The 23,506-nt window shown below is 44.1% G+C and overlaps 1 protein-coding gene across 4 annotated transcripts in view; it reads right to left on the bottom strand.

Annotated features, from left to right (window-relative positions):
• The window catches only part of LOC143295346 (tyrosine-protein kinase Fyn-like), a 54,690-nt gene extending 31,481 nt beyond the window's left edge, over window positions 1-23,209 (bottom strand). Inside the window, exons 1-3 of one of the 4 annotated variants that reach the window (XM_076606997.1) lie at window positions 23,061-23,209; window positions 11,800-12,345; window positions 10,321-10,512 (exon numbers count right to left, since the gene is read on the bottom strand). In XM_076606997.1, the coding sequence (XP_076463112.1) occupies window positions 10,321-10,512; window positions 11,800-11,836 (229 nt within the window). In that variant the 5' untranslated portion in view covers window positions 11,837-12,345; window positions 23,061-23,209. Of the gene's footprint in view, window positions 1-7,843; window positions 7,922-10,320; window positions 10,513-11,799; window positions 12,346-22,598; window positions 22,695-23,060 lie in introns of those variants that run through there. The other 3 variants (XM_076606995.1, XM_076606996.1, XM_076606998.1) reach the window with 3 other exon arrangements.
• Window positions 23,210-23,506: the final 297 nt, after the last annotated feature.

Raw genomic sequence — 23,506 nt, 5'->3', positions numbered from 1 at the left:
GAAGAGATTCATTAAAATGTCAGAAGGCAAGTACCGCTAGTTTATAGTGAATGTGGGACTGTATAGGAAGCCAGTGTAACTGATGCAAAAGAGGTGTGACATGATCAGATTTCTTTTTTGCTAGGACAAGTCATGCAGCATTGTTCTGTACTTTCTGTAGTCTAATAACATCTCTTATTCTATTCCTGCAGTCTTCCACAATGGAAAGAATAAAGAATTATGCTTGTACTGGATTAAGTTATTGTTCCATAACAGTTGGTCACTAAAGTTGTTCTTGTCAATGTCTGATTCCTTTTTTTAAATATTTGTGTGTTAAGTGTGTTCGTAAGGTTTCCGGTTTGGCCTCCGATGTTGGCAGGCCACGTTCTTCTGTGCTCGGTGCTTTTTGTTGCAAAAAGGTAGTGGCTTCGATATGTCAAAGGATTTAGCTCCAGGTTTGTAAATAAGAAAAGCGAGTTAATATACTGTGTGTTTGTACTGTGCTCCTTTCGACGACACTTGTGTGCGGAATGAGAGAAAAAGACCAGGAGATAGTAGTTTCCAGTGCTGGAGCCACCATGGCGGTGGCCACACCAGCCCCGCCAGCCATGGAACCAGTATACATTACTGCCAGGGCACTCCTTACGTACGAGACGCTGCCTACAGTATATGACATTTGTGTTGCCGCAGAGGCTGCGTGCGGTTGAGGAACAATTTGGGGGGGGGTGGGGGGGTGGGGGGGGGGGTGGGGGGGCAGGGAGAGGGGGGAGGGGGCAGCAGATTCGCGGTCTGTGGCAGATATATCCGCGTAATCAAGAAGCAAGAGACCAGTTGTTACTGGAAGGGTTCCTGTTCACGGGAGCACGAGTGTCTCTCCTGGATAAGAATCCTATTGTTAACAAAGACCAGGGGGATGAAAAACCCACCACAAAGCTATGGGTGAATAACATCCCCCTAAGTATCAGTAATGAACTCATTGAAAGGAGAAGTTTGTATTATACTCCATGTTTGGTGATACACATACTTACCATGTCAAACTGATGCAAACTAGGCCTATCAGTTTGCTCTGCTTAGCCAAATTTCACGCGGCTAACAGTGAAAAGATGAGCCGTCTTGCCCAGTCCACTCTTCGCCAATCAAACGCCTCTAAAAGCTATAAGCGCTGAATCATTTCATGGCCATCAAAGAAGTAAGTATATGTATCACCAAACATGAAGTATAATACAAACTCCTCCTTCTGGTGTCATATACTGTACCATGTCAAACTGATGCAGAATTTAAAGCAAATGGAGGAGGGCTACACCTACTTGTTCGTATGGAGAGCCCTTGTAACTGAGGCGGCAGTGTTAGCCGCGACAAAGGAAATCCCCTTGGAACCATCAGCCCTGGTCATACGGAAATCCCTGAGGTAGAAGTTGATGAAGGGATTCTCAGACCGCCAGAAGGCTGCCTCCAAGACATGCTGCAGTGGCACTGAGCACTGGAAAGCAGCCGAAGTAGCTATGGCCCGCACTTCATGTGCTCCAGGATTAAGACAGCTGATATCCCTGTGTGCATGAGAGTAGACTCTACGAATGACTTGGGAAACCCAGCAGGAAATGGTGCCTGCAGCGATGTCTTTCTTGTAATTCTCATTGAGGGAGATGAACAGACGCCTCTGAGAAAAACGCCCATGATGAGACCTATCCCAATAGTATTTGAGACACCGAACAGGGCAGAGACACCTATCCTCATCATCTTGGGCAAGAATATCAGACAAAGGTCTGACCCTCAGAGAGGGGGAAGGGACCTCGGGGTCTTGGTTCTTAGCCAGAAACTCTGGAAGGAAACGAAGAGTGATGCAACCATCTCTGTGGAAGGCCAGATCTTGTGGCATTCCACTAAGACCATGAATCTCGCTTCTACGACAGCCTGTGGCCAGCAACAGAAGGAAAGTGGTCTTGAGGGTGAGCAAGTCGAAAGGAATAGTCCCCAATGGCTCAAAGGGCTGTTTTCGAATGAAATCCAGCACCAGGAACAAGTCCCAGAGGTGCACTCTTCTGGGGTTTCTAGCTTCCTTCAGAGAGGCACCCCTAGCCACCTCTCTGAGCAGGAAATCCGCTTCAAAGGTGGGACCTCCTAGCTGTTTGATTGTGGTACAGATGGAAGACCTGTACCCTCACACAGAACTAGCATACAGGTTGAGAACCGAGGAGCAGTGAGCCAGAAAGTTGGCCAGCTGCATGCTCGTAGGGTAAGTAGGGGGAATGTCCTGAGCTGTACACCACCACAACCATTTCTTCCAGTGAAAGTGACTATGGAGAGGAGGTCAGAGGAGGCACCCCCCTGGGTCAGCGCAGCTGACACAGAGGCCAACCGAGAGGTCGAAGACTTCAATGGTGATGCTGACAGTTCTGACCGCACAGCAGCCACCCGTGCAGGTGGAGCAGTTGAGGATTGGAATGAGGAATGCCCGAACGAGGCTGCCTCAGCAGATGAGATTTGGTTTCAAGTTCCAGGGGTGGAACATGTGTCAGGGACTGAAGGTCCGAAACCAGGGCTGGGCTGGCCATTTCAGCGCAATGAAGATCAGCTGTGGGCGTTCCAATCTGGCTTTCCATATCACCTTGGACAGAATTGGAAAGGGAGGAAACGTGTAGGCAATCAGACTGCTCCAGTCTAGAGAGAGAGCATCCACTGCCCACGCTTCTGGGTCGGCGACCGGAGAGACGTAAGTGGGACGTCTCTTGTTGAACTTTGTGGCAAAAAGGTCCACCATCAGCCGAAACCACCATTCCCACACCCCCTGAAGGGTGTCCTTGTCCAGGGTCCACTCTGTGTGGATGACACTCTTGGACCTGCTGAGAGCATCTGCGAAGATGTTGGCTTTTTCTACTGTGTGTCTCGCTGAAAGTGCAATGCCCTTGCTGTGGCACCAACGGAGGAGAGCCTCGGTCCGCAGGGAGAGGTCTGCCAAGTGCGCTCCCCCCCCCTTTGTTCACGTAACATGCGACCGCCGTATTGTCCGTGAACAAGCTGATGGTCTTGCCAGTGGCCTCCCCCATGAAGTGCAGGAGAGCCCTGCAAACTGCCTCCAGTTCCAGAAATTGATGTGGCATAGGCGCTCCTCCAGGGACCAAGTCCCTGCTGCATGGAGTGAGTCCATGTGGGCTCCCCAGCCCAGGGAGGAGGCGTCTGTGAAGAGTGCCACCTGAAGAGTAGGTGGGGCTATGGGCACCCCCTGTGTCTGAAGAGGGGTGATTAAGCACTCTGATGTCACCTCGAGGAACCATTCGCCCAGACATATCTGGGTATCCCATGGCTGAGTGCTCTGGGACCACCGTAACCTCAGTGCCCTCTGAAGAGGGCGCTTGAGAACCCTGCCCAGGGGAATGAGAGGTGCCATGGACTCCATCATGCCATCATGCCCAGGAGGGAAGAAAGTGTCTGCGCTGTTGCTTGGGAGGAACGGCGCAAGTGGCTGAGGAGGCCTGCCAGACGGTCCCAGCAATCTGGCGTTGGAGAGACTATCATGGACCGCGTGTCGAATCTCATCCCTAAGAAGTCGAAGGACTGACTTGGGGACAGATCGCATTTCTCCTGGTTTGTGAGGAAGCCCAGTTGGGAGCAAAGGTCTAGAAGTCTGGCCGTATGACTCAGGCACAGGGCCTGCGACTGGGCCAGAATAAGCCAGTCGCCAGGTACACACAGAGACAAATGGATTCCGAGTGGACGATGGACACCAATTCCCGCACCTCCTTGGTAGACAGGAAAGGGGCAAGGGACAGACCAAATGGGAGGGCCAGGAACTGGAACACCTTGTCCCTCCACACGAACCTCAGGTACCGACGGGATGCCGGATGGATGAGGATATGAAAATAAGCATCTTTCAGATCGATAGAGGTAGCCCAATCGCCCTGTTGAATGGTCTCCCAAATCTGTGCCTGTATGTCCATCTTGAATTTGATTTTGGGGAGGAATTTGTTGAGGGGGGACAAGTCCAAGACTGGTCTCCACCCTCCCAAGACCTATGGAATCACTAACAACCGGCCGTAAAAACCACGGCCCGGGTCCAAGAGTTGAGATATCGCCCCTATGAGGAGTAGGTGCGATATCTCTTTCTCTAAGACGCTCTCCTGCTCCGTGGAGCTGGGCACATAAGGAGGAGGAGTGGATCTTAGAGGGGGGCGGTCCTCCGCCCAAGGCAGCATGTACCCCGACTCTAGCACCGATACAATCCAGTCATTGAGTCCCAGAGCACGCCACTGATGTGCATGCCGGGACAAGTTTCCTACTTGGAGGGGCTGAACGACTGGCGGTGCTGAATCGGGGCCCAGTCATTGGGGATGCTGCCTTCTGGCCTTGGGCATGGCCGGTCGGCTTGGATGGACATAAGGTGGTTTATTCCTCTGCCGCTGATTCTGCGCACGCCGCTTTGACTTAGGTGGTGTGGTATATGGAGGGGCCCTGGTGGCCGGTCTCTTCAATGGCATAGAACCCTGGCGCCCCTGGGAGGTGCGGGCTAAATATGAGGCCACCTCCCTGTTTGTTTCTGCCCTGTGGCTGACAAAATGGGGTGCATACTGGCCAAAGAGGGAGTGCTGCTGTGCTGGGATGGACCGCAGGACAGCCCTCTCCACTACTGGAATGTTAGAGAGGCGGAGAATGGCATCACGCCGCGCTAGCACAGTACTGAAGTGAAGGCTGGTAGCTGTGTCTGCAGCTGCCGTGAGACCAGATGCTACCTTATTGCCAAAAGTGTTTAACCTCTGGTCAGTGAAGAGGCCAGGCGGGACAGAGGAAGGAGATCCGGTGTCCTGAATAACCGGACACTGTTCCCACAGCTCATTGGCCCTGTGGAGGAATGCGTTGAAGAAGGTACAAGCCGTGGAAACCTCGAGGAGGCAGCGGCGGGCCAATTTGTCCCACTCTGCTAATGTTTTAAAGGATAGAGTAGCTGAAGTGGGGAAGGTGGTGCACTGTGAGACCAACATCCTGTCCTGCGCGGAGGGCTCTGCTTCCCTGTAGGCAGGGTGGTCCTGTGTGTACCAGGACCACACCCCTCCCTTGGAGAAATCTTTAAGGAACTTTCCTGGGGAAAAGGCACCCGGGGCAGAGAGGGACTCCCTGCCTGGAGGAGGGATGGAAGCAGCACCCCTAACAGTGCGGGCTGGCTTATTAAGCCATTCCTGCGCCATTTCTGGCACTCTGAGTCACCTTGTGGTTCTGGAGTCACATGGCCTAAGGAGGGTCAAGGGTAACAAAGTTGCCTGAGGGACTGATTCGGCATGCGTGACCCAATTGGGGAGGGTAAGTTTGAGCTCGGCAAAGTCCGAGTTTGGTTCAGGCTGGTCCCTAGGGAAGTGCAAGCTCAATCTGTCCCCCTGGGATGGGGGCGAAGAGTGCTCATCTGCTTGTTCATCCTCATCCGAAGACAGGGGCTCCCACTCTTGTTCGCAGTCCATCCCCTGCTGGGTGCCATCCCAAGTGGATGTACCCACTGGGGCATCCTGTGAGCTGTGGTCAGCCCAGCGGGATAAGCTGGGACGATCCCGAGCAGGGACCATGGCCGCAGCTGTTATGTCCTTGACACCTGAAGCGGGTGGGGAGCATGTGGACCATAGGTCCAACCATGCTTGGGATGGTGGGTGCCACACATTCTCAGAGAGGGCGTCCCTGGATGCAAGAGGGACCCACGAGTGCTGTGAGGGGACAAACACCCACTCATCTCCCTGTAGGACCGAGGGCTGGGTAGGTGGGAACTGCAGGCTCCCCTGGACCCAGCGGGGCCCCTTGGCAGCCGTCGGTCCTGACAAGGAGGCCGTTGTGACCGTGGAGATAACCTGTCGGTTGACAGAGGACCAATTTGTGGACTGAGTGGCAATATTGGTCGAGGAGCTCGACCTGACCAACATGAAGTTGATCCCACTTGTCAGGGCTGTGTGTGTCACCCTGTGAGGTGTGCTGGGTTGGGTCCAGTGGGGAGCAGACAAGGGGTTGGCCCCTGGTCCTCCTGGCAACCCAGCGTGTACCATAGGGGCGCCCCAGTACGGGTAGAATGGGGGTACCCACCCGTGGGCACCAGCCATCCTGTGACCCCAACCCCAAGGGTCACTGGCGCCTTGACCTCCATGAAGGGAAAAACCTGGCCAAGTCGGAGGGAGGTCAGGTCCGACTTGGGTGTCAGTCCCGCCCGAAGACGAGCGGGCTGACTGCCCAGAACCGCTTGACACACGCGGGCCTCCCCCAGCAGGAGAGACCGGCCAGATAGCGGGAAGACCTGCAGAGCAGGTTGCCACACACCCCGAATCCCCTCCCATGGGGAGACTGAGGTGGCTTGGCCTGGGGTGGGCAAAGTAGAGGTCCCCCCCCCCGGGACCAAATTTTTCTCCCCCCCCCGCCCCCCCAGAAGGAGGTGGGGGAGGGGGGTTGACAGAGAAGAGAGGAGGAGGAACAGCAATGGGGCCCCTGAGGGCCGTCTCCGAGTGGGGACCCGGGTAACGGCCAGGCGCGGCCTCCCCTTGGGAGTTTGCGCCTAGCTGCGAGTCCCCACCACCAAGAGAGGACTTGCCACTCCCCCCTCTCCCTGCCTCATGCTGGGACACCTCAAAACAGCTCTTAAAAAGATACGGATAGAGCTACGGTCATCACTCCAAAATGAGCTGGCAAGGAACCCTGATGGGCGACGGACCCAGTTTGAAACTGGCTGCCATTTTGTATACATCACGGTACCAGCCACACCACTGAGGCCAGTTAAGAAAATTGGTGTATTCAATGCAGACATTTATCACAAGAAACAAAGACAAAAACTAAAAAAGTGTAATAAATGCCTGCAGGAGGGACATGTGGCAGCTAACTGTGAAGGGGTGGTGGTCTGCAAAGGTTGCCTGCACCAGGGGTATAAAAAAAATGGACTGCCCCTCTTCGGTGCCCCTCAATGCCGAGGAAGAAGAAGTTTGTGAAGAAGTTGAAACACCACAGCAGCATGCAAGCCAAAGGGCAGCAGTCAACCAGCACCAACACTGCTAGGTGAGCAAGCGCCAGTATACGGCAACGGTGATGCGAGCAACACGCAGGGCCAGAAAGCAGCCAGTCCCATGAAGCCGGCGCACACTAACCACAACAACGAGCCTTGCTGGAAGAAAGGAAAAAAGGGAGAGGAGTGAATCTCCCACAACGCTAGTGCCGGACAGCAAACGGCCGACTGTGGGGGCCCCTGACAATGCAAAATGAGAGGAAGAGACAGCAGACAGAATGGAGGAGGGGGCCAACACATAGCACGTGTTCTCTCCCCACCAGTCTGACCTCTCCCTCACGACCTTTGGCTTCGTTTTATGGACTTGTGATTTATATTTGATTAATGATTTTGGTTATCTGCTACAGAAATTTGAAAAAATGTTATCCCCATATCAGTTATGAACCACGATCTATGCACTGGTACTTTAAATGTGTGAGGTCTGAGAAATAAGCTAAAAAGTTGTATCTGACTTCCTCAGAAAACAAAAATTAGACATGGCATGTTTGCAGGAGACATATGTAACAGATGATGTGATGCACAAAATCAATAGACAATGGTCAGGAAGAATAATCTATAGTGCAGGAACTAACAGAAGCAATGGACTCATCCTCATTTCCAAACTTAAGCAGATGCAGGCAGAATTAATTCATGCAGCAGAGATAATACTACTAATTAGAGTCATGCATGACAACACAATCACCATCATCGCTAATTGCTATGCACCAAACTTGACCGGAGATAAACTAGAATTCATAAACCAACTGGGCAGCTTACTGCTAAAGCAAGACTATGACCATTTGTGGGTACTGGGTGATTTCGACACAACAATAAGCCATCTAGATAACATCATGGGAAAACCACACTCACCACAAGAAAATGAAGCTCTCATGGAAATGTTATCTTCTCTGGACCTGGAAGACACATGGAAATCTATCCATCCTGACATCAAAGAATATACTTGGTCAAGATCTACTCCTTTCACAACAAGGAGAACTGATTATATTTTCTTTGACACTATCTCCCAAGCACTCGTGCAGAAAACAGACATTGAGTTATTTCCCCACTCAGACCACAAACTTGTGAAAGCAATATTCAGCGCAAACAGGTTTCAAAGAGGTCCAGGATACTGGAAGTTTAACAGCTCGTTGCTATCAGAGGAACGTTTTCTGGAAGAAACAAACGAATTTATAGATTCACATTTCTCAAAATATAAAGATGAAAATCCACAAAAAGCCTGGGAAATGTTTAAAGTTAGATACAAGTCCTACTGTATCAACTATTCAAAAATCGCCAAAAATAGAGCTTCAAATAAACATGCAAAAATCAAAATGCTGCACGACATTGAACAAAATCTGACACAAAGCATTCTTGATAAAAACATGATAATGAAAGCACAACAACTAAAAAAAGAAATAGAACTACAGAAACTAACAGAAGCAAGAGGCACTCAGATTCGTTCAAGAGTCAAGTGAATAGAGGACGGGGAAAAAAACACAAAATACTTTCTCCGCCTTGAAAGGGCCCAAGGACCCAAGGAGCCGCGAATGTAATATCATCTCTACACATAAACCAAAACACAACAGACAATCCACAGACAATATTGGACCAGACGAGAAATTTTATACAGAGCTATACAAAAAAGACTTATCCGTAGATAAAGGTAGAAACATAAGAGACAATTTCCTGAGCAATGAAGATTATCCAGTACTTACAGAAGAAGAAAAAGACCTCCGTGACAAAGAAATAACTCTGGACGAGCTAACAGTAGCACTCACAAACTTAAACAAAGACTCTGCGCCTGGTAGTGACAGCCTCACACCAGCATTTTATAAAACGTTCTGGGACAAACTAAAAATGCCATTCCTCCTCTGTATTACAGAAGCCATCAAGGAAGAAAAATTACCTTTCTCAATGAAGAAAGGAATTGTAACATTAATCCGTAAAGGCAAGGACCTGGACAAAAATAACCTCACATATTATAGACCTATTACTCTCACAAATACAGACTATAAGATAGTCACGAAAGCGCTTGCCACGAGACCAAAATGTCATCAGAACAGTTGTAAATGAAAACCAAGCAGGTTTCATAAAGGGAAGAAATATAGCAGTTCACTTGAGATTCTTTGATGACCTAACTAAGCACCTCAATACAACGAATCAAACAGGTGCTCTAGTTGCTCTAGATTTCTCCAAAGCCTTTGACACAATATCAAAAGATTGTATCATCGAAGCACTAGATATTTTCAACTTTGGACCAATATTTAAGAATGTTGTTTCTACTGTAATGAAAAACACACAAAGTTGTGTTCACAATGGTGGATGGATATCTGACTGGTTTCCAACAGAACGAGGAATCAGACAGGGGTGCCTACTAATAAGTCCCCTTCTTTTCGTACTAGCAGTAGAAATACTGGTGATTAAAATTAGAAATGATAAAGTGATTCGAGGAATTGAATTGACACCATTAGGAGGTATGTGCAACGAAAGCAACACCTCTAAAATAAAACAGTTTGCAGATGATACAACATTAACTCTAAAAAATGAACAAGACATTCGGATAGCTACAGACATTGCATCACAGTTTGAAGAATACTCAGGTCTGAAATTAAATAAAAGTAAATCAGAGGGCATGTGGCTGAGGTCAAGAAAGCATGAAACAGGCGACATAAATAGCATTCCCATGAGACCTGACAGGCTGAAAATTCTGGGGATATATTTCTCAGCAGGCAAATAAATTTTGGAACTGGAAGAAAACTGGAAATCTAAAATCGAAAAAATAACTATGGTGATTAAACGATGGGAACGAAGAAACCCATCACTATACGGTAAGGGTATTTTGGCAAAGACATTTTTGTTGTCACTGTTCTCTCACGTCCTGCAGGTATCGGCTTTACAAGTCAAAGTCCTCAGCACCATTAACACACTTATACACAGACAGCAGTGGAAGCCAGACTGTACGGCACCCTGGAGGAGCTGCGATGGACAGCAGCCTTCACTGAGGACACCGGGCTGCTCATCTAATGGGAGGTGAACGAGGAAGAAGAAGAACTGATCATATAGCTCTCACTCTGCTGGTGGCCCAACTGTAATTCTGATCATTACCACATGGATGGGACAGACTGATTTTTGTCATTCTGAAAAGTTTGCATTGGGGTCCCAGGACTGCTAAACCAAAGTGCATGTCATAACACTGAAACTTTTTTTTTTAAGTGAAAAAAAAAGGGGCACCAAAATGCCAATACGGAAATGCTCACTAACATGGTTATACTCCATCCCATGCTATTATCATCATAAACAATAACCTGCTACATTCTCATCACCACCATGACACACAACAAGCTCACTGGTGACAGTGTCGTCCAAGGTGACGTAGTTGCTTGGGACAAATCCTTCTCGCCCATCAGCATGTCGGACGGCCCACCAGTTGTCATGTGTGCTGTCGACCAGCAGCATCATTACCTCCCCTTTCTGGAACCGCATGTCCCCCATCTTCTGTGGCTTGTAGTCATACAGCGCCCGCACCCTTCGCTTGCCACCTGTCAACCACAACCATTAGACACACTGCTGCCTGTCAACCACAACCATTAGACACACTTCACAGAATGTTGTGTGTTCGCTTGCCACCTCTCAACCACAACCATGGCCTGGAGCAAACGCGTCCACCTAGGAAGCGAGAGAATCTAAGCACACTGGTTTGAATCACGGCTCAGTCGGCAATATTTTCTCCCCCTCCACTAGACCTTGAGTGGTGGTCTGGACACTAGTCATTCGGATGAGATGATAAACCGAGGTCCCGTGTGCAGCATGCACTTAGCGTACGTAAAAGAACCCACAGCAAAAAAAGGGCTGTTCCTGGCAAAAATCAGTAGAAAAATCCACTTCGATACGAAAAACAAATAAAACTGCACGCAGGAAAAAATATATTAAAAAATGGGTGGCACTCTCAGTGTAGCAACGTGCTCTCCCAGTGGAGAGCAGCCCGAATTTCACACAGAGAAATCTGTTGTGACAAAAAAGAAAAAATATAAAATACAAATACCATTCCTCACACTTCGCAGAATATTGTGTGCTCGCTTGCCGCATGTCAACCACAACCATTCCACACACTTCACAGAATATTGTGTGTTCGCTTGCCGCCTGTCAACAACAACCATTAGACACACTTCACACTTGCTGCATGTCAACCACAACCATTACATATGCTTCACAAAATGTTATGCGTTCTATTATTACACATGTTTCAAAGAATGTTATGCATTCTCTTGCCACCTGTCAACCACAACGATTCCACATGCTTCAAACAAGCTGTGCTTTCGCTTGCCACTTGTCAACTACAATGATAACACACCTGACCTGACTTACGGTGTAGTTACACCTACTGCCCCTTCTGGGACACAGGCCACCAGCAATCACTCTCCAGCCATCCTGGTCCTGTGCAAGTTGCTCCAACTGTCCCCAGGTGTGGCCTTTCCTCTTCATGTCTGCCTCCAGGTCACAGCACCACATATTTCTTGGCCGGCCTCTTTTCCTTTTCTCCTGCAAGTTCCAGGTGAGGGTTTGCCCTGTGACGCTGGATGCAGGTTTTTTTAAGCGTGTAGCCAAACCATCTCCAGCATCTTTGGAGGATCTCTTCTGCAGGTTTCTACTTTGTTCATTTCCACAGTTTTTCATCAGTGATATAACACCAGTACAGAAATCCATAATTTTCAGAAATACTCCCACCCAAGGAATCGGAAAACCTACGATGAAAAGGTTTCATCTGTTTCATATTCTTATACCCCCTTCCCACCTGACCCAATCCCCGGAGCTCTCCTGAAACTCACCTGACTGGGGTGCAGTGGTTCCATCCTCCTCCTTCATGGTGTGCCAGTGATACACTGTTTCTGATCTGTGCTGTTCACCTGATGATCAGCCAATGAACTGTTTCTGATCTGTGGTGTTCACCTGCCGGTGAAGTGATGAACTGTTTCTGATCTGTGATGTTCACCTGCTGATGAAGTGATACACTGTTTCTGATCTGTGATGTTCACCTGCTGATGAAGTGATACACTGTTTCTGATCTGCGGTGTTCACCTGCTGATGAAGTGATGAACTGTTTCTGATCTGTGATGTTCACCTGCTGATGAAGTGATGAACTGTTTCTGATCTGTGGTGTTCACCTGCTGATGAAGTGATACACTGTTTCTGATCTGTGGTGTTCACCTGCTGATGAAGCAGCAAAGTGGAGATGGTGAAAAGAAGTGTCTGGAAGGAAGGTGGCAACAACCAGACTGAAGGCACTGTGCTGGTTTCATAGGTTAGAGGACTGTAGTGTCTATCTTTGTAACCTCTGTTTGTTTTCGTCTATGCTGAGGACGTCTTTCTTCATCCTGAAACACATCACGTTTGATCATCATCATCATCATTCTTAAAACAGTTACCAGTAAATGTTAACACACATCCTAATATATGCATACTATCATACATGTTAATATAATAAACAAACAAACATTGTTTTGCCAATTTATTGATGTTTTTATCAATAAATTGATGCAATAAAAGGAGATGAAATAAAACAAAGTACAAGAAAGAAAAGAAGTGGAATAGAACAAAACACTGGGAGGGGAAAAAAAAAGGAACGCTTTGTATCTGTACAGTTATGTTGTTCCTAGTTACAAGTCTCAAAGAAAAAATTATGTCTTTAGGTCTTTATGATTAAAAAAAAAGTTTCCATTTTTTCTGCGATAAGTAACTCAACTAGTTACTCATCTTATACATACTGTGATAGCAGTGACTAAGTGTCAGCGTGCTCTTCAGCAACTGGCAGAAACCACTTAACTTTGAACCAGTGTGTGTGTGTGTGTCTGTGTGTCTGTGTGTATTTGTGTGTGTGTGTGTGTGTGTGTGTGTGTGCATGTGCGTCTGTGTGTGTGTGTGTGTGTGTGTGTGTGAGGTGAGAAGGGGAGGAGGGGTAGGGGTTGGAGGAAAGGTGCTGTGACAATCTCCCAGCATTTTTTAACAACAGGAACTGCTACAGATGCCAATCTGAAGCCAGTGGAACACATGCTCCTAGGCTGTCTGGGAAAAGCACCTTAAGTTTTCCCTGCAAGTAAATGTGCTGTGTTTTCTCCCTGCCTTAATGAAATGCTTGAATACTTCATGATCACTGAATTACTTGCTTCAGTTTTAAAAAAAAATCACTTAGCAATGTGATTGTGCTTGAATCTGCAGCTTAATGTTATTGATATATGAATGACAATCAAAGCATCCCTCTTTCCAGTTCAGTCAGAAATCTCAGCATTGTCCTAGACAACACACTGTCCATGCAAAAATTTATCAGTCAGACATGTCAATCCTGCTACTGTCAATTGGGGTGCATCAGTTCCGTCCAGAAATATCTGTCCACTGACGCAACATCTAGGCTTGTCATTTCTCTCATTCTCTCTCGTCTTGACTATTGTAACTCAATATTGTCTGGTTTGCCTGCTTCATCCATTCAGTCCCTTCAGTGCATACAAAACTCTGCTGCCCAACTTGTCCTCAGAAAGAAAAGATCTGAGCACATCACTCCTCTTTTGCAACATCTCCACTGGATACCTGTCTCACACAGAATAAAGTACTAGATCAGCACTCTATGTTATAAATCTATTCACAAATCTGCCCCTTCCTATCTCTGTGGCTGCCTTCACCTTTACACTCCATCTTGCTCTCTACAATCGGCTTCAGATCCACTCTGTTTACACATACCCAGATTCAAACACTCGACTGTTGGCCGCCATTCTTTCTTGCAATTGGAATGAACTTCCTCTTTCTCTTCATTAGGTCTCCACACTCAGCTCTTTCAAGTCTGGTCTTAAAACCCACCTCTTCCCAAAACAGCCTCCCTTCCCTGCCTCTTCCTTGTCTTCAGTTTTTCCTGTTTAAGAGTTATGCGTGCGTGTGAATGACTGGTGCGAAAGCGCTTTGATTTGTCTCTGCACAAGATTCAGCGTTATATAAATATAATAATAATCATCATCATCATCATCATAAATTATAATAATAATGATAATATAAAAAAATAATAAACTTATGCCTTTCAGGGCAGGTTTGGCCAGTGCCTGCCTCACAATGGATTATTAATGATGTTCACTCAACAGAACAATAATTACCACTCCTCCTTCACTGGCTCACTCATGGACTGAATGGACATACAAGAAGACTACATGCATGAGGACAGGTCTGCCAAGATGCTGTGGATGCTGCTTTACAAGGGAGGTCACTGCCCTAAGTTGCTGAACCTTTTCCTGTTCCAAAAGAGTCACTGAGACATGCATTGCCAAAATCAGAAGGCAAAGCTGATGAAGATCAAAGGACCCAGCAAAATGAAAACTTTATCAGCTGGACAGGCAGAAAAGAACTGTTTGAATAGGTAGCTAAAGGAACAAGAACAAGCAATGGCAAATGAAGAACCCTGCTGAAAGCAACTTGCAGATAATACAAAATCAATATTTTATCATTGCTGTAAAATTTACATGTTTTTATACTTTCAGTTTGCCGAAATTATAAACATTTTTTGAAAGACTTGTAATTTTCGTTTAGTGACAAACTTACTGTGTCCCCACCTACCCGGATATGTGTACCAACCTTACTGTTCGTCCTAAATTTTCTTCTTCATCATTTCTAAATGAATAACAAAAAAAATGTTTCCAAAGCATTTGTTTTATGCACTTATACTTGAGTGGTAGCAACAACAACAACAACAATATATATATATATATATATATATATATATATATTGTGATAAACTCTGGGGAGAGTGGGACAGTACAAGGTCTTAAGAGAAGAAGCCCCACTCAGTCAGGTGTTTCAGCCCTTAACTCCTTATACTCTAAGGGGGCTGGGCCACACCCTGGTCATGACTCCTGGATGCCCATGTATTGCCTCCTTTTTTCTTTTCTTCTCCTGGTCCTCAGCAGGTTCAATCCTTTTCTGGCAGACGTCTTAACAACTGAGCCATTGTACACCTAGTCTGAGTAGGGAAATTTAATCCTTATGAAGTTTACTTTCATTCCTCCTCGACCAGATCCAGCTGGAGCTCTTTTCTGCTGCTTCTGCAATTGCCTTAATAATAATAATAATACATAGTTTTTCTATGGCGTGATATCCAGCACCAATGCTGCTCAAAGCACCTTACATCATAGTTGACTATAAACAGAGAAATCTGTTGTGATAAAAAGAAATACAAATACAAATATACAAACATGCCTTTAAAAACATATCAACCGCGATCTGACAATGGAAAACATACAGTGTGTTCATATGAATGCAAAAGCACACTAAAGATTATAAAAGCTATGAAGTAAATATGGCTTAGATTAAAACAAAATGCATTTCATAGAACACACACACACACACACACACACACACACACACACACACACACACATATATAAATGTCCTTCCCTTACAGAAACACACACACTGACATTAAATATCAACTGCACTAAAAACAAAATTGCATAAACATTAAAATATTTCTTATTTTCTAACATAGTATTCTGTTTGGACATACTAACATGCCTACACACTTACACATGCGTACCAGAGCATTGTAACCTCACAAACACATGTACACACACATGCACACACACACACACACACGCACACACGCACACGCACACGCACGCCCATTAAAAATAACCAGATAGAAAAAATGACATCACATCTAAGACCGAAACTATATAAAATACACACAATGCATTAAAACAGGACTACAAAAATACTAGCACAAAAATACTTGCCAACAAGCATACCTTGGTTTAACCATTCCGCCCAGAACAAAAATGCTTACGGAAAAGGTAAGTTTTCAGATCTGACTTAAAGGAATGTAGATCAGAGGAATTTCTTAGAGATGAAGGTAGAGAGTTCCACACTTGAGGAACCTGAGCTCTGAAAGACCTATTTAACTCGTCATGGCAAGCATGTACGTTTCGCTGCCACAACGGCAAGATAACTCGTCATCGAAATATTCTGACTTTTCCCTCCTTTGCATTCTGTTCGTCAACAAAAATGCTGGTAGCTTTAGCTTGGGGAATCTTTCTGGATTCTATTCATAGCTAGAAACCCCATCTACGTCATGAGGCAGTCCTTTATTTGAACGTTTTGGTTGGGTTACTGTCCCAGTGTTTGCCTGGCTCCTCTCCTTGCTCGCTCAACAAAATGTTGGACTGACGCAGTGCTCAAGACATGTGATCGTAGCGAACTAAATCGACCAAGATTGCTTTCTTTTGCTGATGCTCAGAAAGAATTGAAGCGTAAACTCGAAGAAGACAGTGATGAACATTTATAGGACGATTTGATAGAAAATAAAGGGAGCAATCAAGAGAGTGGCCAAGATACGACTATCAGTGAGTGATGCCGGCTGTGCAAACCTTAGCAGACGACAGAAAGTGACTGAATTATTAGCATGACAGTGTCAGCGATTTTCTTGGCACTCAGCCAACGCAGTCTGATGAGAACTGGATAACGTGACCGTGTGAGAGGGGTGAAGAAGAGGGGGTGGAGACTGAGGGGGCGTGGCCTCTCATCCACATTATCACTTGGAGAAGTCACAATGCACTGTATATCTATCTCTTTTTAATTTTTTTATTTTATTGTGGTTGTTCTAGTATGATTTTGTGTATGCAGATATCCATTTGTCCAGAAAATATGATATTTTAGTGCAAATTACCTGACTAATGTTAGTAATGAACAAAGTTGATTTCAAAACAACAGCATGTCACTAAAAATATATAAAATGGGAAAACATCATGTGTTTTGTGTTCTTTATTCATTTACCTTTCAGAAAATATATACTGTTATGGGTCTTTCTCCAATAACAAAGAGCACAGAATTTTTTTTAAAATTTATAGCCGTTTTTTTGGAAAAAAACCCTGGCAAATAGATTTCACTTAAATCTTATTTTCCTGGCAGCAAAAGGGTTAAGGTTCTGTGCGGTTCATATGTTTCCAATACAAAGGAGAGATACAATGGATGAGATTTGTCAAAATGTTTGAAGGCAAGTGTTGCTAACTTATAGTGAATGCAGGACTCAATTGGAAGCCAGTGTAACCGATTCAGCAGAGGTGACAATGGCCAATTTAAGACAATCATCAACAATGCCTGACTCTAGAGAATGATTACTAATTCTGATGATCAAGGGGAGGTCATCAAGACATAATTTCAAAAGGTTAGTGAGCAATGGATCATGGTCAAAGTTCTTACTTGGAGATTTAAGAATAAAATCTCTTACAGCTTTTTCAGAGACAGGTCTAAAACATGTCATTAAATTTCCTTTAAAATCATTAAATCGGTCCTCTGGTGGGCTAGCATCCAGTTCTTGTCGGATGTTTACAATTTTGTCATTAAAATAATTACTAAAAGCATCAGGGAGATCCTGAGGAGGAATATTTTTGGGGCAGCAACAGTTCTCTATTTCTGCCAATGAGCTGGTTTGGCGGCCCTCAGTTCATCAGTCATCCATGGAGCAGAGGGACGGTTAGTAACAAGGCAAGTGGAGAGAGGGGCATGCTTATCCAGTATCTGACGAAGGCCGGTGTTGTATGTTGTCAGAGGAGATGCGCTTGAGTCAATTCCATCCATGAAGGATTTGATGTCAGCCTGGAATACCTCAAGGTTAATCATCTTTGTGTTCCGTGATGTAACAAAACATTTTGGTCACTTCAGTCTCCTAAAACCCCTAGGCTGCCTATATACGAGATAACTCAAATCGCAAGCATGTACGCTTCCTGCCACAATGACGAGATAACTCGTCTTCAAAATATTCTGACTTTTCCCTGGTTTGCATTCAGTTCGCTGACAAAAAAAACTGGTAGCATTAGCTTGGGGAAATTTTTCTATAGCTAAAAACACCATCTACGTCATGAGGCAGTCCTTTATTTGAACGTTTTGGTTGGGTTACTGTTGCAGTGTTTGCCTGGCTCCTTTTCTCGTTCGCTCAACAAAATGTTGGACTGACGCCGTGCTCAAGACATGTGATCGTGGGGAACTAAATCAACCAAGATTACTTTCTTTAACTGATGCTCAGGATGAACTGAAGGGTAAATTCGAAGGAGAAGACAGTGATGAACATTTATAGGATGATTTGATAGAATATAAAGGGAGCAATCAAGAGATTGGCCAAGATAAGAAAATCAGTGAGTGATACCGGCTGTACAGCTGTAGCAGGCGACAGAAAGTGACCGAATTATTAGCAGGACACAGTGGGGGTGATTTTCTTGGCACTCAGCCAACGCGGTCTGATGAGAACTGGATAAAGTGACCGTGTGAGAGGGGTGAAGAGGAGGGTGTTGGAGACTGAGGGGATGTGGCCTCACATCCATATTATCACTTGGAGAAGTCACAATGCATTGTGTATCTATCTCTTTTTATTTTTTTTATTTTTTTAAATTTTATTGTGGTTGTCCTAGTATGATTTTGTGTGTGCCGATATCCATTTGTCCAGAAAATATGATATTTTAGTGCAGATTACCTGACTAATGTTTGTAATGAACAAGTTGAAAATCTGACAAAAAACAAAAAGGAGGAGTTTGTATTATACTCCATGTTTGGTGATACATATACTTACCATGTCAAACTGATGCAAACTAGGCCTATCGGTTTGCTCTGCTTGGCCAAATTTCGCACGGCTAACAGTGACGAGCTGTCTTGCCCGGTCCGCTCTTAGCCAATCAAACGCCTCTAAAAGCTATAAGCGCTGGCCATCGAAAAAAATGCCCCATGAGAACCACGGCGGAGACACGGGGATGGACGGGCAGGCATTCGAGTTTGACATGGTAAGTATATGTATCACCAAACATGGAGTATAATACAAACTCCTCCTTTTGGTGTCATATACTGTACCTTGTCAAACTGATGCAGAATTTAAAGCAAATGGAGGAGGGCAACGCCTACTGGTTCGTATGGGGAGCCCTTGTAACCGAGACGGCAGTGTCAGCCACGACAAAGAAAATATGGAAATCCCTGAGGTAGAAGTTGATGAAGGGATTCTCAGACCGCCAGAAGGCTGCCTCCAAGACATGCTGCAGTGGCACTGAGCGCTGGAAAGCAGCCGAAGTAGCTATGGCCCGCACTTCGTGTGCTCTGGGATTAAGACAGCTGATATTCCTGTGAGCATGAGAGTAGGCTCTACCAATGACTTGGGGAAACCCAGCGGGAAATGGTGCCTGCAGCGATGTCTTTCTTGTAATTCTCATTGAGGGAGATGAGAAGTTGCCTCTGAGAAGAACGCCTATGGTGAGACCTATCCCAATAGTATTTGAGGCACCGAACAGGGCAGAGATGCCTATCCTCATCATCTTGGGCAAGAATATCAGACAAAGGTCTGATCCTCAGAGAGGGGGAAGGGACCTCGGGGTCTTGGTTCTTAGCCAGAAACTCTGGAAGGAAACGAAGAGTGATGCAACCATCTCTGTGGAAGGCCAGATCTTGTGGCATTCCACTAAGACCATGAATCTCACTTCTACGACAGCCTGTGGCCAGCAACAGAAGGAAAGTGATCTTGAGGGTGAGTAAGTCGAAAGGAATAGTCCCCAATGGCTCGAAGGGCTGTTTTCGAATGAAATCCAGCACCAGGAACAAGTCCCAGAGGGGCACTGATTTCAAAACAACAGCAATGTCACTAAAAAATAAATATAATGGGAAAACATCATGTGTTTTGTATTCTTTATTCATTTACCTTTCAGAAAATATATACTTTTATGGGTCTTTCTCCAATAACAAAGAGCACAGAATTTTTGGAAAATTTATACCTTTTTTTTTTTTGTTGTTGTTGTTGTTGTTGTTGTTGTTTTGTTTTGTTTTTTTTGGAAAAAACCCTGGCAAATAGATTTCACGAAAATCTTATTTTCCTGGCAGCGAAAAGGTTAAGAACCCTTGTCCTCTCTCTGCCAGAAATTGACAGCTGTTTCATGGGGCTGTAGGCAGATGTGCTCACAAACCCTCTTGCACCTATTTCTTTGGCTTGGAAGCCAAATTCTCTCAGAATAATGACTAGACTAGCATACTTCTCGGTCTTGTATATGTGGACTTCCTCAATCCATTCTGCTTTAGTATGGCACAGTGAGCTCAATCAGAATTGCTTGTTTCGTTGCCTTGGAGTGGAGTAGTCTGTCAGGTTTCTATCTATCTCTGTCTCTATATTATATATATATATATACACACACAAGAAGATCACACTCTCCTGGGGCCCTTGGTTCCACTTCTTGTAGGGAAACGTAAATATTTGTGACTTAAGAGTCACTCCATTGGCAGTAGAAAAGAAGTTGCATGCCTTAGACCCCTACAAAGCACAAGGACCTGACAAAATACCCTCAAGAATATTAAAGGAATTGAGCAGAAAGTTAGCTCTTCCTTTGAGTATGATTTATAATAAATCACTTGAATCTGCTTGCCTACCGAAAATTTGGAAAATGGATGAGGTAACAGCTATATATATATAACAAGAGAGGCAAGGCCTTCAAGACTCACTTGTGATACACTTAAAAAAAACAACAACAACCAAGCTTTTTATGTATTGAGTATAATGCATTTACTGTTATATTTATATTTTTTATATTCTCTAAACTTGGCACTTTGATCTGATATTCGACCCAACAAAAGATCTGTCATTATTATCATTTTTTGTTCAAGCAGGAACTTCTTTTGCTGAGCATGGAAGTTTTGTTTATTGCAAACGTTTTGGTGCAGAGTGTAAAACAAGGGAAATTACTCTGCTGGGGGACTTAGTTTGCTTTAAACTGATCTTTCTCATCTTAAACATTACATTTTGAAATTATACTCAATACATAAAAAGCTTGGATTTTTTTTTAAAAAGTGCATCACAAGTGAGTCTTGAAGGCCTTGCCTCTCTTGTTTCAAAATGTAATGTTTAAAATGAGAAAGATCAGTTTAAAGCAACTTAAGTCCCCTAGCATTAATTAGAGTAATTTCCCTTTTTTACATCTGCACCAAAATGTTTGCAAAATAAATAAAACTTCCATGCTTAGCAAAAGAAGTTCCTGTTTGAACAAAAAATGATAATAATGACTGCTCTTGTTGTTGGGTCAGAATATCAGATCAAAGTGCCAAGTTTAGAGAATACAAAAAATATGAATACAACAGTAAATGCAGTTTGCATATAATTAGGCTTCATTTTTTATTTTTTTTGTGCCCATCCCAGAGGTGCAATATTGTTTTAAACAAGATGACTGGAAAGAACTGAATTTTTCCTATTTTTATGCCTAATTTGGTGTCGACTGACAAAGTATTTGCTGAGAAAATGTCAATGTTAAAGTTTACCACGGACACACAGACACACACAGACAACCGAACACCGGGTTAAAACATAGACTCACTTTGTTTACACAAGCGAGTCAAAAAAAGGGTCAAAACATGAACAAGGAAACTACACACCAGTGAGCTTGACTTGTATTGTGTGTAAGATTTTGGAGTCCTTTATCAGGGATGCTATAGTATAACACATGACAACAAACAATCTATATGCAGACAGTCAACATGGTTTTAGACAGAGAAGATCGTGTACAACACAGCTCCTGGAAGTAACTGAAGATCTCACAAAAATGATAGATATTTAGACTTTAGAAAAGCATTTGACTCTGTACCACATTAAAGACTTTTATTAAAATTAGCTTCATATGGTATTACTGGAAACATACTGAACTGGTAGTTAGAACTGGAGAAAAAATGTCAACAAATGAAAATGTTGTTAGTGGTATAACACAAGGTATCATACTTGGCCAAGTGCTTTTTACAATATACAAAATGACCTTCCTGAAAGTATAGAAAGCAAATGCAAAATATTTGCTGATGATACTAAACTTTACGGCAATGCACAAAATAAAACTACACTACAAAAGGACTTATATAAGTTACAAGACTGGACTGATAGATGGAATCTATATTTTAATGTATTAAAGTGTAAAGTAATGCACATGGAAAGAAAAAATCCAGAAAACAAATACCATATGATAATAGAAGACACCACACAGGACATTGAAAAATGTCAAAGTGAGAAAGACCTTGGCATAATTATATACTTGACATACATATACAGAATATAATAAGTAAAGCCAACCAGATGATAGAAATAATTAAGAGAACATTTACCTATTTAGATAAAGATATATTTCTTAAACTGTATAAAGCATTAGTTAGATCACAAGTGGAATATGGTAATATTGTGTGGCACCCATACCTCAAGAGACAATCTATAGCTATAGAAAGGGTACAAAGAAGAGCAACAAAATTATTAAAAGAATGCAAACCCATGAGCTATCAACAGAGACTTATATACTTAAATCTGCATTCATTAAAGGGAAGAAGGCTAAGAGGGGATTTAATAGCAACATACAAAATGTTTAATTACTATAATTAAGTCAGTGTGAATAATATTTTTAGAATGTCAGTTTATGAGAGTACAAGAAATTCAATGGTGAAAATTTGAAAAGAGCACTGTAATACTAACCTAAGTAAAAATTCATTAGCTAATAGAATTGCACAAATATGGAACGCACTACCATTGGAAACTAAACTTGCACAAAATACTAATGTGTTCAAAAATCTCCTTTACATGAACATTAATTTAAAAGAAAAATGTACTGACTTGGATGAGTGATTTACAGAACATGTAAAAGAAAACATATATGTATCCCACAAAATAATGGAGACCGATATTGAAGGGGACATAAAAAAGGCCGTGAGGCCTAGGCAGTCAAATGCCAGTCCCTACACTACTACTACTATCTATCTATTATCTCTCTATCTATCTATGTGTGTGTGTGTGTGTGCGTGTGTGTGTGTATGTATGTGTGTGTGTGTAATACATATATGTGTGTGTGTGTGTGTGTGTCCTAACCTGCCCGGCCTCCCCCTTCTGTGAGTGCAACAGGTTTACTTCCTGTATCGAGACCAAGGAAAGTGACTAAATCAGTCGCCGTGTTTTCACGATGGCGACCGCAAATATGACAGGAATTCCTCAAAATGCATGACACTTGACTTGAACCGCATTGCTTTCAGTTAAACTATATATCAACCCTTGTTTCTCGTATAAGCATTATACACTTACCACTGTCCCAAGCGTCAATGTGAAAGCAAAGATCGAAGTTTGACGAAGTCACGCATGCAGAAGGCTCGAAGGTGAAGGTTGGGGGGGTGGGAGGTCAGGGACACTGACATGACAATTTTTGTACTCACTTCTGTTAACAAGTGAGTCTATGTTTTAACCCGGTGTGTGTGTGTGTGTGTGTGTGTGTGTGTGTGTGATTTAGAATCTATTTACATTAGAAGTCCATGCATGCCTTCAAGGAAAATCATGCACGGTTCACAGAGGAATCCAGAGTTGTGAGGCCATCGGGGTCACGAACCACTGTGGGGTGTTAAAAAGCTGAAAACTCCTTGAAAATACTGCTTGCATTCCAGTGAAAGATAAATAGATGAATAAATAAACAGATTTCTACCTAAAAAAAGTGAAAAAATACAAATACATTACTAACCGAGTTTTCCCTAACGTGC

Source organism: Babylonia areolata, chromosome 20, assembly GCF_041734735.1.
Source record: "Babylonia areolata isolate BAREFJ2019XMU chromosome 20, ASM4173473v1, whole genome shotgun sequence".
NCBI lineage: Eukaryota > Metazoa > Mollusca > Gastropoda > Neogastropoda > Buccinidae > Babylonia > Babylonia areolata.
Note: the sequence above shows the minus strand (reverse complement) of the source record. Positions and strands in the feature narration are given on the sequence as shown.